This window comes from Myodes glareolus, chromosome 24 (assembly GCF_982192425.1).
Source record: "Myodes glareolus chromosome 24, mMyoGla1.1, whole genome shotgun sequence".
Classification (NCBI taxonomy): Eukaryota; Metazoa; Chordata; class Mammalia; order Rodentia; family Cricetidae; genus Myodes; species Myodes glareolus.
Window position 1 is genome coordinate 30,719,717 of NC_142049.1, and position 16,762 is coordinate 30,736,478.

General features: G+C 44.6%; 1 protein-coding gene across 6 annotated transcripts in view; it reads left to right on the plus strand.

The window, feature by feature from the left end:
- Positions 1 to 16,762, plus strand: part of Tjp1 (tight junction protein 1) — a 249,004-nt gene that overhangs the window by 15,122 nt on the left and 217,120 nt on the right. For all 6 annotated transcript variants that reach the window (XM_085682663.2, XM_085682664.2, XM_085682665.2 and 3 more), the window contains exon 2: positions 2,770 to 2,902. In XM_085682663.2, coding sequence (XP_085538789.2) covers positions 2,770 to 2,902 — 133 coding nt within the window. The remainder of the gene's footprint in view (positions 1 to 2,769; positions 2,903 to 16,762) is intronic.

The window sequence follows — 16,762 nt, forward strand, 5'->3', positions numbered from 1 at the left end:
CCAAGGAAGGTGGAGTCAGAGGAAACCCAATGATACTAATTAAGCAAAAAATAAAGAAGAAAATATTTACATAAAAACCCATAAAACAAAATGGTGGAAATACATCTAAATAAATAGATCAGTACCCACAGTAAGTTCAGATGGACTCATATCATCTCAGAAGACACATGCTCTCAGATTGTGTAAAAAACAAAAAACAAACAAACAAAAAAGCATACACTACTTCATGCCAGGAGTTACAGATACAGCATAAGAAAAAGAAAAAAGGCGGAAAGATTGAAAGTAAAGACACTCAAAAAAGATAAACTAGAAAAAAGTAGAGATTAAAACATGGATAGTTAAAATTGTCATAAAAATATCATTAAAGCAAAAGTTGTCATTGGCATAGAGACTTTAGATCCTTAAGATATGAGTCACAGCCATTAGGGGAATAAAACTACTTGGAATATATAAGCAAAAGCTAGCAGTTACATAAAGATCAGTTGAAAAGGCCATATTTATGGTGGGAAATTCTGCAAAAAGTCATTTTTGCTGAAGTCAGTAGTTCAGCAATATAAAATCACATAGAGAAGTTGGGCTTTAAGCCACTGAAGCGATAGCGTTGCTGTGCTCCTTAAAGGTTCTCAGTGGGCGCTGTCCTGCACTTCTGGTGGACATGCGCATTTGTAAGCCCCCATCCTGCACCTGCCTTCCACTCCTAGGACTCTTTAGTAAAGATTGTATTTGTATGCATGTCAAAGAGGGCCATTGTCTCGTGGTTTGCTAGGATGAATTTGGAAACTGAATTCCCATCAACGGGGGAATGGTTTAATAATGTTAATCTATAGATGAGGTATTATTGAGCTGTTAAGATGAGAAAAAAATAGTTTTGTAAGGCTTATTACAGGAGTAGTTTCAAGGTCTGTTAAGTGAAAATATATGGTACAGAAAAATATAATTTGGTCACCTTATTAAAAATTTTAAGAAGAAATAACACACAGCTGGGCATAGTGGCAAATGCCTTGAATTCGAACACTTGGGAGGCAGAGGCAGGTGGATCTCTGAGTTCAAGGCCAGCCTGGTTTTCAAAGCAAGTTCCAAGACAGCCTGGGATATTAACACAGAAAAAAGAACACACAAAACCAATAAACATGCACATGCGCTTGGGAGATCGTGTAACTAGTGCTTGCGGTGTGTGTGGAAGAGCGATGGAAGTTTGAGATGAGGGGACAGACAGCTTACACTTTCCAGTTTCACATTGTTCTGTTGACAGAGGTTCTTGTCCCGCCCGGTCCCACAGCCGTTCAGTCCCAAAGAAGCACACAGAGGTCTACATTACTCATAGACTGGTTGGCCTACTAGCCCAGACTTCTTATTAACTCGAACATCCTATATTAACCCATAATTCTTATCTGTGTCAGCTACGTGGCTTGGTACCTTTTATCAGCGAGGCATTCTCATCTTGCTTCTTCTGCATCTGGATAACCACTGCAGACTGAGCCTTTTCTCTTCCCAGAATTCTCCTGTTCTCTTCGCCCCACCTCTACTCCCTGCCTGGTCGCCCTGCTTATACTTCCTGCCTGACTACTGGCCAATCAGCATTTTATTAAAACAATACAACTGACAAATCTTTACAGGGTACAAGACCATTGACCCACAGCATTGTTCTGTACTTTTCAAATATCTTTATATGTGCATTCCCTTTGTTCTAAATTACAGGTGTCTTTAGAATGTTTTATGATATTCACTGTCTTACTGAGAAAGAAAGCAAATTTATTTTGCTGGCAGAATCAGCCAGGGTGGTGCATGCTTATAATACCAGCCCCAGGGAAAGATGCTCAGACAGTACAAGGCTGAGTTCTCAGCCAACCTAAGCTATTTAGCAAATTAAAACTGTTTAAATATTTGCTAATGTTCCAGCCCGTGTGTCTTTTTAAAAAGAGACACATTGAGGACATGCAGTTCAGACAGCATTTGAAGTAAACAAAAAAAACAAAACTTAAGTATGCCACAAAGGTCAGTATGTGAATTTGGGCTGTATTATAATAGGAGATGCCACCATAAAATAAAGAAAATGGCTTCTACAACCCAAAGTCCCATTGCTGCATCTGGTTTATTGTCTCTGTCCAGTACCAGGGAGCCATGTCCCTGCAGGTGCTGGGCACTTTCTCTGGTCAATTTGATCACACTGCTACTCGCAGCAGCTCAGAAACGGTGCCTGGCAGTCCTGCATTTCCGCGTATGAACATAGATCCCAGGGTGCATTCTATGGACACGTGGGTTTGGGGCTTGGGTTTTTTTTCTGGTTTTTAAATCTCTGATTTCCTAACTCCATGATCACACTGAATTAAGTAGACTCTCGTGTTTAGACGTATAAGGTATGTCTAAGTCAGTCTTGTCTGTGCTTATAACAAGAGCCTGCTAAGTGCTGTCTGCACATGTGACAGTTGACTTGTCCCAAATGGTGCCAGGCACTGCACTAAGTGCTCCATAAATCACTGCCCAGAGGGAAGCAGATGCCTGCAAGTTCCCCAGGAAACGCCAACCTGCTCTGAACAGTTCCTTGGGTAGCTGTAGAGTCGACTTCTCCTGAATCTTAATTCTGAAATATTTGAACTCTGTCAAGAAAATTTCTTAACTAGTCAGCTGCTAAGAAATGTTCAGAAATAATATTTGATAGAATGTGCATCTTGAGGGGAAAGTGTCTGGCGTTTCCATAACAACCTGAGAGTAGAAACGTGTTCGCCTGCCTGTAAACCTGTCTCTTTAAGCGTCCCCCCTTTCTTGCAGGGTAACTCCATCCTCTGAAAACCCCAATGGTGCTACTTCTGGCGTGAGTCAAGGGAAACCCTCTCTAAGACGAATTAAAGGGAGACTACATCGAAGCAAGAGCCTTGACAGTATCGATTTCTGTGAACTCACTGTAAGTGGACTACGTATGCTTTTCTTTTTCACGACGTATGGAAATTTTGTTGTCGTATTTTTATAGAACTGCAACAAGCTTGTTCTGTGGTGTTCTACTCTTAAAATGGCATTACCTAACAGGTTACCCATGAGAATACTTTCCTAACTACTTCGTGTCTGATATCTTTGTAATAGATGGTTCATAATGAATGAATACCTTTGTAATAGATGGTTCATACTACAAAGACAAAAGTCCTGAACACGTAAATAAATACATAAATAAATAAATAAATTGAGGGGCTGGTAAGAGGCTCAGTGGTTAATGTGCCTGCCCCACAAGCCTGAAGGCCAGCATTCAGGTCCCCGGGGCCATGTAAATGTGGGATCATCTCAGCTCAGAAGAGTGAGACTGGGAACCCCCCAGAACAAGCTGACTGGTATGGCCGGCCATTCCAGGGAGTTCTAGAGCTGATTTGGAGACTGCCTCACTGAATGAGGTGGAAGAGTAACGGAGGATGTCAACCTTGGCCCCCCCACATCTGCAGGCGCCCCCTCCCACAGGTGTGCCCACCCAGATGCAGAATAGACATGCGACATCACACAAATGGAAAGAGGGGGAAAAAAAGTAGAACAAAATATGCATGTAAGTTTCTTCCTATGACAGCCACAAGTTTGTGTTCGGTTGAATGGATGCGGCAGCGGCTGAACAGCTCCTAACACCTAATTTCCTGATGGAGGCGGGCGTGAATCTCGGTTCAGCTAACGCTGGTGCTTTGTGTTTCAAGGGACCAACATGGATAGCCTGTTTCTTTCCAGACACATGACAGATTTTCACCTGATAAATTCCCTTGTGGTTTGGAGGAACGCCTGCATTTTTAGGCTCTGCTGTAACACTAGAAAGGAAATATCTCTGGGTCAGGGACTTGTCGGCAGGGCTCATGGATATTTAGGACTGTAATACAGGTCCCACTTCTTCCTTTTTGGTTCCGATGGAAAAGTTTCCAGTCATAAAAATACCACTGACTGGGCTGGAGAGATGGCTCAGCGGTTAAGAGCATTGCCTGCTCTTCCAAAGGTCCTGAGTTCAATTCCCAGCAACCACATGGTGGCTCACAACCATCTGAAATGAGATCTGATGCCCTCTTCTGGCCTGCAGGCAGACACACAGACAAGAATATTGTATACATAATAAATAAATAAATAAATATTTTTTAAAAAATACCACTGACTATTGTTCCATAAAGCATATCAAAATGGAATGAGAGTGTGCCTGTAACCCTAAATCCCGTATCCGGGGTGTGGCATTGATGGAAACAGGTGTTCAGTAATCGCAAATGCTGCATTTCTTTTTTGCTTTTAGAATTTGTTTAGTTTGGGGGCTGGTGCTCAGAATTTCAGAGCCCTGGCTGCTGGTTCAGAGTTCAGTTACCAGCAACCACATGGTGGCTCACAACTCTCTATAGTGGAATCTGATGCCCTCTCCTGGCATAAAGTCGTACGTGCAGATAGAGCGCACATATACATCAAGTAAATAAATACATGATTCTTTTTTTAAAAAAATATGTTTAGTTTTAGTAATTATTTTTATTATAATATTGTTTCATTTATTTTACCTAAAATTGCTCGTGAGTGCTTCTTATGACACAAGACATAATAAGGTGAAATGTGGCTAAGAAAACATTTATGAGGCACCGGGAAATAACACCTGAGCTCCAGCAGCGAGGAGACCATAGAAAATGTAAGTGTGCTTTATCGTGAGTGCCTTGCTCCCAGGAGGGAAACGGTGACCACCCCGAGAAACAGATTTGTATTACTAGCTGGCATTTAGGAGTAGAAGTTGAGATGGTGCTGGCTCTTTCCTGTGGTGTTCAGCGTCCTTGCTGCCGACATGCGATCTGTTAGCCAGTGCATTTGGCGTGTGGTAAACTGTGCTCACTTTGAACAAAGCAATCGTTTTGGTTGGGGGAGAGGTTGCTCTTTCCTAAAATGTGATGGTGTCGGGAGGGGTCCCTCACAGTGTTCATCACTTCCCTGCTATGCTCGGGGTCCAGTGTGGTTTGGATTGGGCATGACTTTTGGATCTTGACGTATTTACATATCCGTAATGAGATATCCAGAGAATTGGCCCCAAGTCTAAATATATCATTTATTTATGCTTTGGTGTGGGAAGTCCTTCTGTGTATGTGCTGCTTTTATTGGTTAATGAATAACAAACAAGCAACCTCCCTCCACAGTGCTTCCTAAACATTTTTATGCAGAGCTGGAAGGTAATTATATTTAATAGTGTAGTGAATTTATATTCTGGTTATAACTTGTCCTGTGAGGTCAAATTTGAGGGTTAGCCTGTAGAACAGTGATTCTCAACCTGTGGGTCACGATCCTTTTGGCAAACCTCTAGCTCACAAAATATTTATATTACGATTCATAACAGTAATTAAAAAAGTCACAGTTATGAAGTAGCAACGGAAATAATTTTATGGCTGGGGATCCCCACAACATGAGGAACTATATTAAAGGGTCACAGCATCAGGAAGGTGGAGAACCCCTGCCTCAGGACAGTCATATGTCAGTGCTCACAAAGTTTTCAGATTTTGTGTTGGGGCTGTTTCCCACACAAAGCTGGACTCAAGTATAGTCACCTTTTTCTATGTAAGTATTAATAAAGTTTTAAGTTGCTAATTTGCCCCTTGCCTTCCAGGCCAGACTTAATCTGGCTGGTGGTCAAGAAAGGCAGAAAATAGCACTGCCCCGGCGTAGTTGCCCTCAGCAAGTTAATTTCCTTCTTTGGGAAAATCTCTGCTATGTGATTTCACATTAGAAGTGACAGGCAGAGCCTCCTGATGTTACAAGACCAGAAGAGGCTGTGCCGTGAACGGTAGTGTCACCCTATGTGAGCTTGGCTTTGTGCTCCTAACCTTGCACTGAAGGATGGCAGACTTTGGCTCATGAAGTTCCATCTCTTTCCCTCGTGGGAATGTACTAACAAAGTCTTGTGACGATGATAAATTGGGGTCTTTCACAGTTAGAATTTATTTTCTTTCTTTTCATATTCATAATGGGCAGTGACCTATATCATTCTTTGAACATTTGTAAATTGTTACGTGTCTTATAGTAAATTTGTTCTGTTTGTAAGAAATCAATAAATATTTAAAAAAATAATGAGCCAAGAGTTTAATAGCTTGGCTGCTTGCACTTTATACCATAAGATTTGGAATTAAATACTATAATCTCTAGGTACATGTGAGTTCATAGCATCTTGAGCATGGGGCTAAACTTGAAGGCAGCTCAACAGGTTATAGATTGTCTCTTGCAGGCTGGTCTGAGCCTCATGTCTCTCAACAGTCCTTATAGCTCCTGTACACTGGAAGAGGGAGGAGCTTAGTGAATCTGCTGAGCTCCAAGGGCTTCCTGAAGCTGTGTAGTTGTTTACTTCCAGAGGGCTTATGAAGGTCCTGTGGGGTGATATGTTTTAACCCCTTTAGCACATCTTGTATCTTACTAAACGCCCTTCCAAGTTGGAAGACTTTATCTTTTGGGAACTGCTGCCTCAAAGCCTAAAGGGAAGGTGCCTGGTATTGACCTCTAGAATGTCAGCTGGATAGGATCCGAGAGGCCTCATTCAAGGAAATAGTTTTAAGTGTTTTATTATCACTGTTCTAATTCACAGAAGGCAAAGGTTTTATCTTATTAGATACATTTTTGTTGTTGTTGTTGTTGTTGTTTTTCTAGACAGAGTTTTATTGTGTAGCTTTGGCTATCCTAGAACTCACTTTGTACACCAGACTGGCCTCAAACTCATGGAGATCCACCTGCCTCTGCCTCCTGTGCTGGGGATTAAAAGTGTGCGCCACCATGGCCTGGCTAGATACCATTTTTAAGATTTATAAAAATGCTAAATAAATGGCATACTATGCCTGTTAAGGTTAAACAGAAGCGGGGTGCAGTAACACACACCTTCAGTCCCAGCACTCGGAAGGCAGAGCCCTTAGGATCTCTAAGTTTGAAGCCAGCCTGGGGTATAGAGCAATCCAGGACAGCTAGGGCTATACCGAGGAACCAAAATAAACAAGAAATAGAAACAAAAATTTAGTTCATAATCTACCATATTTTTATATTTGACTGCTAACTTTTCCAAATCTGTATAAGGGAGAATTACATCTTCCAGTGCGCTCAGAAAACTCGTCAAGTGTCGCTAGAATGGGACCTGGCACCAAGTCTCAAGGTCTGGTTCCTGGCCCAGAAGTCCTGAGATCCAGCTGAGACCTGGCCTTCTTCCTGGAATCTGATTGGTGCCATTTCACTCCTGGGGAGAAGCAATTGTTTCAGCTTTCTCTGTGGGGATTAAATGGGACTGGCATTCTAGCTCATTCTGTAAACCCTGTGGCATAATTGACCAGCATCCTACTGTACTGAGGGGCCTGGAGTCCTCCCAGTCTTCCTGGTTCTTGACACCATGTCTGGAAATACTTGGTAAAATCTTACCAGGCCAGGCCAGAACTAAATAAGTGTATTCTGTAGATGTATTTTCCTAGAAGATCTGAACTTTTTTCAACATTTTAATGGCTAAATGGTCCCCCATACACACCCGAATTGCTAGAGTAACAAGTAACCCTCTTGTCTGTATATTTGGTTTGCTCTAATTCAGCCAGCTGTGGGTCAGAAGGATTTGAAAAAACACTTGTGTCTGTACTGAACATGCACAATTTTTTTTTCTTTTGTCATAGGGTCTCACTATACAACTTTGGCTGTCCTGGAACTTGCTATGTATACTAAGCTAGTCTCAAACTCTATCCACCCACCTCTGCTTCCCAAGTGCTGGCATAAAAGGCATGTGCCACCATACCTGGCTACATACACGTGTGTACGGGAGGGTATGTGTAGGACATATGCTATGCCAGTTTTTATAGGGACTTCTGTGGATGCTGCGGTGGGGTGTGGTGTGGAGGGAGACAGGATAAAGAGCGAGCATTTGCTGTGGGATTGCTCACATCCTTAGCTGCTCCATTCACACTGGAGCCATTGCCTGTTCACAAGGGCCAGGCTCCATTCTCGCTTCTGCACCTTCTGCTGAAGAATTTAAAGGAGGGGCACGTTTCTTGAAATTTCCCATCTCTTCTTGATCAGATTTCCTCCCTAAAATAGGGACCAGAGCCATTGGGTGACTCTGGAACCTAAGCTTGGGCCATTTTCTTCTTCCTTTGTTAGTGGAACCTCCTTCCATTTTCTACCAGCAAAGCTTTCTACACGATAAATAAAAGCAGCAATCTAACTCATCCGAGGTGGAGGCAGTGGAGGTGGAGACGGTGGCAGAGGCCGCAGCGGTGTGCATGACGGAGGTGTAACGTGGGCAATCACGGTGATGATGGCGGAGGTGGCGGTGGCAGTGGAAACGGGCTGTTGAATGGGGTCCTACAGGAGGGTGTGGTGTGTATGGGTGAGGGCAGTGCAGGTGTGGCGAGGGCAGTGCAGGTGTGGTGAGGGCAGTTAGGTGTGGCGAGGGTAGTGCAGGTGTGGTGACGGTGGTGCAGGTGTGGTGACAGCAGTGCAGGTGTGGCGAGGGTAGTGCAGGTGTGGCAAGGGCAGTGCAGGTGTGGCGAGGGCAGTGCAGGTGTGGCGAGGGCGGTGCAGGTGTGGTGACGGCAGTCAGGTGTGATGGCAGTGCAGGTGGTGTAGAGAGGAACATGGTAGTGGCTGCACTGGGGATGTAAGCGGTGATGTTGGTAGAGGTGAAGGGCTGTGGTGGGAGAGGAGACTAGAGTGGTATTGGTGTGGTCTCAGGGGTAGAGCTGTTTGCTAAGAAAAGGGGTAAAGGTGGAGAGAGATAATTGTGGTGATGGAGAATGTGGTGGTGGGAGTGGGGGAGAAAGTGGTGATGGTAGCCACACCACAGGTAGTCGTAATAAAGATGGGACATATAGGGTGCTTTATTGGTGAGGTGACAAGTAGGGTGCTTTATTGGTGAGGTGACAAGTGGGGTGCTTTAGTAGAGGTGGGAGAGGAAGAGGCAGTGGTGAAGGTTGAAATAGAGGTGATGGTGGAGAAGGTGTTGAAGGGAAGGAGGTAGAAGCGGACATCTTGGGTGCTGGCAGAGGCGAAGGCTGTAGAAATGTTAGTAGACAAGGTGGAGGGAGTGGCGGTAGTGATGGTGGTGGAGGGCTTTGGTGGGGGAGTTGGTGAGGGTGGACGTGGTGTTGGTGAGTATGCTGTGGGTAATGGGTAGAGTGGCAGGTGGAGGCGGAGATAATGTTGAATGTGGAATGTGTTGTCATTGTTTACGGTGAAGATGGAGGTAAGCACTTTAGGGAAATGGAGGCAGCAGACGTGGGGACACTGTTTCTTTGGCAGTAGAAAAACATGGGAGTGTTGGCAGAGGTGGCAGACTGTATTGGTAGTGCAGGAGGTAGAAGAGGTTGGAGAGCAGCCAGTGGTGAAGGCGGTAAAGGCAGAGAGCTTCAGTTAGGATGGTGATGGAGGTGGCGGAAGCAGTAGAGGTAGGGATGGGGGGAGCATTTTCAGGGCTGGGTAGGTGGAATAGAATTGGTTAGGGCAGCTTCTGTCCTCACAGTGGACCAGGCTTTTTACATTTCAAGATAGTGAGAATACCTCTGCTTCCAACTAGCAGAAGACTGACCCAAACCTCAATAATAAGGACGTTTAGTATCTCACATTCTAGAAGGTCAGTGGTGGGTGATCGTCAGGGCTTCCTCAGTCTTGTGGACCCCCGTCATTTTCCCGCAGCACTTGACACAGCTCTGCATGCTTAGGGTCCGTGGGAAGTCTCGACAGTAATCCAGGCCCCGCATCACAGAATGGTCTCCTTCCCAGCCCCCATTTCTATCACAGTGGCTATTTTCCAAACCAGCCTGTGGTTTGCTGATGTTTTATTTTGCATAGCCAGGTTCTTGGACCAAAAGAAAAGGCTAGAAATCAATGAATAATAGTTCCAATACGCTTGAAGCCTGGAGTGCCCTTTTGGAAAGGGACAAATGGATATGGCTCAGCTGTCAGTGCTTTTGGCTGGGGAGCACTCAGGAAGGAGGAAATGGAGGTGTCATCAGTGACTAGAAGGTCTGGTCCACCTATGAATGCAACTCTTAGGAATTAGACCATAAAGGCTCAGTCTTTAAAGGGCTAAACTGTAATTAAGATGGGGCCACTTCGTGAAAGAGACATTACTGAGACCACCACATGCATCCCAATCCTTGTCCTCGTGAGACTGATTCTGCCACCGGGTTCAGAAAGTGTGGGCCACCAGTGTGACAAGTCACAGGCAGTGTCGATGGCTTGCCCAGTCTGCCAGGTAGCATAGGATGTTCTGAACACTTTTAATATGAAAAGCCCTATAATTTCAGTCTGTCTCACAAAATATGGCTCCCTTAAAATTTTATATCGGATGAGTTTGATGTATATAACTAAATTTTTTTTTTTTTTGCAAAATATGACCAGATTGTGTTCGGTTTAAAATATCAAAAAAGTGTGTTGTATTCTTTGGGGGAAGTGTGGTCAGGTGGCTGTGGTGGCTGCTGGGGTGTTTTCCTTAGCTCTGTGAGCCTGGGTCTGGTCAGAACAAATGCGTCCCAAGTCCTCCCTCGTTCCTGGATGTCCTTGTCTTGTCACCCAGGCTTACAGTGTCTAGTGTGACAACTTCCGCCACCATCTCCAAGACTGATGACGTGTCATAAAACTAGATTGCTTTGCAGTAGCTGATGTGGTGTTAAGGGCTCAGTAGGGCGCACTTGGTGTAAATGTCCATCAGCGATGTGGTTTAGTTACTAAATGGGCCCTTTGGCAATCGGCTCTGAAGGACATTGAGAGTGGAGGAAAAAGTCAGCTGTTTTAAAAGTGACATTGAGTCATTTATGGGTAACGGCAGTGGTGGAGTGACCAGGCCACACTGCACAGGTTGACGCCAAAGGACAACTTTTGGGAGTCCATTCTCTCCTTCCCCTGTGTGATTCAAGGATTGAACTCAGGCCATCAGACTTGGAGGCAAGCACCATTTTCTATTGAGCCATTTCGCCTTCCCCAACTGTCATTTTTTCTCTGTCCTTCATGTCTTGACCATCTGAAAGAGCCTCCAATGTGTCTGCCCAGTATTCCTCAACAGAAACACCCCCAAGGAGCTGATGCACCTCTCTGGGTGCCTAACGTCAGGCCAGACAACACGTAGAGTCCTGTATCCACAAGGTGGTTTTCACTGTGCCTGGCTGGATGTGTTGTGGGGTAAACTCTCGCTTACCCCAGAGTTTACTGGTTAGACAAGGTCTCTCACTGACCCCGGAGCTCACGGGTTTAGACTGCCTGGTTAGCCCAGCAAGCTCCCAAGATTCTCTGGACTCTCCGGCTCTCATTCCTCCCTCCCTCTCTCCCTCCCTCTGTCCCACCCCCTTCTCTCTCAATTTAATTTAAAACTGATACATAAAATTGCCCTAACATGTTCATGGGATCCCATCCATTCACTTCTTTTTGACTCTGTAGAGCCATGTCTTGTTCAGGGGATTTACAAAATACTGCTATCACTAACTTTCCCGTTTCTGGTTTCTTTGAGACAGGGTTTCTCTGTGTGTCCTGGCCTGGATGTCCTGGAACTTGCTCTGTAGTCCCGGCTAGCTTCAGACTTGTAGATCTGCCTGCCTCTGCCTCCCAAGTGCTCAGATAGAAGGTGTGTGCCGCCACCGCCCAGTTTATCATTAATTTTTGGCACAAGGTTTTTAGAGGACTTAGCCCACGAGACCTCCTTCAGACTGGTTCCTCTGTTTCTGGTCATGCCTTCATCTTCAAATATGCCTCTGTCTTCTGTGTAAGGTGCCCCAGGCTGTCTGGGCTCTTGTGCTCGGTCATGAATAAGCCACCTGGCTCACAGAGGATGACACTTGCAGCCAAGATGAGGAGCTCTGCTGTGCTCACTGCTTCAATAGACTTTGCTCTCCTAACAGACAAGAAACATACAAAGATGCAGAAACACAAGCAGAGTCATCTCCAGCTCTATGTGTGTTATGAATGTGTCCCTGTGTATGTATTTCTGTGTATATGCACGTGCCTGTGTGTGAGTACGTGTATATGTGAGGATATGTTTGTGTGTGTGTGTATGTGTGTGTATGTTTTCACCTGTGTCTGAGTGTGTACATATGTGTGTCCGTGTATGTGAATGTTTGTGTACATATGTTCTTATGTGTGTGTGATTCTGTGTATATGTGTGTGCCAGTGTGTGAGAGGGTGTATGTGTGTGTGTGTGTGCGCGCTTGATGACCTGACCTCTGACTCCCAAAAATGAGGATGAGGAATCTGGCATCACCCTTCAGCCTTTTGCTGTTGTCGTTTTGTTTTGTTTTTCAAGACAGGGTTTCTCTGTAGCTTTGGAGCCTGTCCTGGAACTAGCTGTTGTAGACCAGGCTGGCCTCGAACTCACCTACCTCTGCCTCCCGAGTGCTTAGGTTAAAGGCATGCGCCGCCACCGCCTGGCTTCCCTTCGATCTTTTCATGTCACCCGGTCTACTCTCTGACCTGTGCAGCCAGTCTCCCAGCCACGCCTACTTTGCTCACCAAGGCTCCTGTCCGGTGGAGAGTTGCAGCTCATGTTGTCCAGTGGAGAGTTGCAGCTCATGTGATCTGTGTGACTTGGGGAAAATATTTGACGAGAGAAGTGATGGTGCAGAAAGGGGAGACTGAGGTCATGTCTTCCAGATATGATCGTTTGAAGGACTGAAGGCTGTGGAGAGTTTTCTCTCGATTTTCCGCCCGTGTTGAATTTAACAAACAGGTTTGGATAATCATTGTTTCAGAAGTCAGTCAAGAATCTGTCAGCTGATGATGCTGTTAAAAGTTCCTGCCTTGTCGAAATTCACACAACCAATGTAAGTCCCACGTGGACACACATACACACACACACACACACACACACACACAGAGAGAGAGAGAGAGAGAGAGAGAGAGAGAGAGAGAGAGAGGTCATGCACTGGACTTTCAAGTGTCAGGAGAACCTAGAACTGGTGGTCTTGGGGACATTTTGACGTTGCCCATGACTCTTGTGTGTGTCGGAATTGCTGAACCCAGGGCCTGTGCTTCCTCTCCTACTGCCTTGAACCCCCAAATCTTGGATCCTGCACTTGAAACACCAGCAGGAATTGCTCAGTGGTGAAGAAGGCTGCAGCTGCTCTTCATTGATCGCGGTGTGGCACAGCAATGGGAGGATTGCATTCCCATGACAACAGACCTGCCTGTAGTTGCTTTTTAAAAATCTTCACTCTTTTGACTCTTTGCTCTTTGGAAGCCCACCACCCAGCTCCCAAAATAAATACCCACAGGGAAGCTTATTCTTTCTTATGAATGCCCAGCCTTGGTTTGGCTTGTTTCTAGCCAGCTTTTCTTAGCTTAAATTATCCCGTCTATTTTTACCTCTGGACTTTTACCTTTCTCTATATCTTTTCTTTTTTTTTTTTTTTTTTTACTCCGTGGCTGGCCCCTTCTTTTCTCGCTCCTTCTCCTTTTCTTGTTCCTTGATCTTTTTCTCCCCAGTTTTCTCCTCCTATTTATTCTTTCTGCCTGCCAGACCCTTCTATCCTTTTTCCTACCTTACTATTGGCCATTTAGCTCTTTGTTGACAAATCAGGTGTTTGAGACAGGCAAAGTAACACAGTTTCACAGAGTTAAATGCAACATAAAAGAATGCAAATACATCATTGCATCATTAAACAAATGTTCCACAGCGTAAACAAATGTAACACATCTTTAATACTCTACAATACCAGCCCTGCATTGTTCTATAATGACGTTCCTGCAAGAAATAACACCAGACAAGCCCAAGAAAGACATATGTAGCATATGGTTCCGTAGCTGGAGGAACAGAATGACATTTGCTGACACTTTATGTATAAATCTGGCTTTTAATCAGACCAATAAAACAGTAAAACCTTCATGATATGTGTGCAACCTTCAGATCATGATCCAAGAGGAGGGACTTTATACAACAAAATAGTAGCCAATAGAGAGAATTCACTGGACTGAAACCACAACCCACAAACATCACTGTGGGCAAAATGTCATTCATTTGCCTCAAAAAGATCTGAGTGAAAATAATGTTCATAAAAATCTAATAAAGAGGGCTGGAGAGATAGTTTAGCAGTTAAACACTGACTGCTCTTCCAGAGGATCCGGGTTCAATTCCCAGTGTCCAACATCCACATGGCAGCTCACAGCTGTCTGTAATCCCAGTTCCAGGGGCCTGAGAGCCGTGGCAAAAACACAAAGGCACATAAGATAAAAATAAATAAATTTTTAAAAATCTAATAAAGAGGGAAAGATTAGGAACAGTTTCACGCTTTTTACAGCATGAATTATGTTGGGTTTAGGAAATTAATTTTTTTGCTGAGAAGTTACCTGTGTTAGTATGATTTCAGTTCTTATGTTTTTATCTGTCAATAATGGGGTGAGAAAAATAGTTGGTGCTTCTTCCCCAAATTGGTGTTTCTTCCCCAAAAGCTGGGTAGAGGAATCACTCAGTAAAAATATATTAAGAGATACAATATCTGTTTCCTAATGGTTTCCAATTATTGCATATAAATATTTCTCTTACTTGTTTTTTTTTTAAGTGATCACACTATCTAGCCCTGGTAGTCCTGAAACTCTGTAGACCATGCTGTCCTCAAATGTGCAGAGATCCTCCTGCCTCTGCCTCTTGAGTGCTGGGCTTAAAGGTCTGTACCATGACACTGGCCCAAATATTTCTCTGAAATGTTTTATAGAGTAGAAGATTTAATTTAGTGTTGCTTTGTGTTTTTAATATGAGTTTTCTAAAAGAAAAATATTGCGTGTGTGTCCACACGCACACGCGCACACAGCAACATGTATACCATTGTATACACATGGAAGTCAGGGGACAGCTTGGGAGAGTCAGGTCTCTGCTTCCACTCTGTGGGTTCCTCTGACAGAACTCAGGTCAGCAGCCTTGGCAGCAAGCATCCTTCCTCATTGAACCATCTTGTCTTACTGTATGCTAATAGAGGCCAATGCTTTTGACTTGCAAAAGTGTGGAATGATTTCTCTAATAGTAAAATAGTTCTAGTTGAAGGCTGAGTAAAATCACGGTGGGAGAGAAATTCATATGTCAGCAATCCTTCATCTTGAGGGAGGTCTGCTCTTTCTAGCTTGCTCCCTCATGAAATCCCCCAAGAACCTGCTTTCTGTTTTGTTTTGGTGTGTGACTTACCTGCAAAGTGAGCTCGGTCAAGTCTGAGGCCACAGTGTCTTGCTCCAGGATCTTCCTGTTTCATTATTTTGCCCATGTAGATACTAAAAAGTATTGATTAACCAAAATGCTGAGTGTTCACTTAAGAAAATAGTGTGAGAATCTCACAGTCGCTCATACGCGTGGTCCTTGGGGGCCCCTTGTCCTTGCTGGTTGGCTCTCAGTACTCTCAGTTCATTAGGCAAACCACAGGCTGACCCTGTATTGGAAACCGTCAACCCTGGGGGCAGGAGCTGCATTCCTGGAGGTAAAGACTGCTAGGGTTGTCACTGTCATTAATTTTCAGCATGCGAAGAGTCAGAGGGATCTGAGACTGTGCAGAACAAGAAATCTGGCTATTTATGATTTATGTCACTGTAAGCATTCCAGAGGCCAGTCTGATTGCAGTTTGCCGATTGCCGACCAATTAGTGGCAGATTTTTGCCTTCTTCGTTAAGTAACCACATTCACCCAAGGTATTCCCGAGGCATTCTTGCAGCTAGTCAGCCTCTCCAAATCCCCCCCCCCTTTTTTTTAAGAAGCACTCCAAGGTACTGAGGCCTTCTGAATAGAGGCCTCTATCTCAGGCCAGTGGGATTTCTGGCTTAGTTCTGTGACTCAGAATTTGTCTCTGGCTTGGACCAGTGCCAGCATCTCATACCTTCTTAGAATGCCTCTTCAAGAGCAGCTGTGAGTGGGGAGTTTATTGATTTCTGATTTTAGGCTGGATTGTATTCATCAGAATTGATTATGAAGCATGGGCCCGCTTAGAAATTCATCCTTAATGAACAGAGTAGAGGGAATAGTATATCAGAGAGGGGACAGCCAGACCTTATCTTCTACTTCACCAGTCTCTTGAGGAAGCAGTTCCTGGATGCTGTCCTTTGAATCGTAAATGTCCCCACCCCCCAAAGGCTTGGTCCCCCAGCCTGTGGCACTCTTAGGCTGGGATAGAACCTTTAGGAGCTGGGGCCTAGAGAGAGAAAGTTAGTTTTTAGGAGACATGACCTTGAAGGGTTATTTTGCCCTAGGCACCTTTTTGTGTGGCTGTCTATTTCCTAGCCACTGTGCTATAAGCGGGCTTTCTTTCCCAGTCGCAGACCCAAGGTAACTGTGGACTGAAACCATGAACCACAGTAAATCCCTCGCATTGTTAAAGCTGCTTTTCTCAGTTATTTTGTCACAGTGTTAGCAAGCTGATAAACACCCACCTTTTGATAGACCCTGTCCCCTCCTAGGGCTCTGATTCAGTTTTCTTGTCTGTGCTTAAGACCAGCGGCCATGTTTCCTTCTCCTTTCCTGCTGCAGTTCCTGCGTGTAACCCAAGGTACCAGCCTCGTAGCCATAATACATACAAGCATCCCTTATTTTGGTTGATCTGAGGCTCCCGTCCTGCATCTCACAAACATCCCCCATCATCACCATTTGCCTGCCTTTCGATTGGCCAGCGGCCACCATCTAGTGGAGCATAAACAGATGTTGAACAGAACAACTGAAAGTGGTGTGAGGTGTTTCAAGAGATACCCAGACGTCCAAAGCTGCTCACTGTAGGGAGCATCACAAAGAAGACAGACTCTGTACAGAATTGGAAGGTCACATGTGACTTTGTTGCAACAGACATGCAGAGGCGCTTCCCAGGCCGAGGGAACAGAGAGG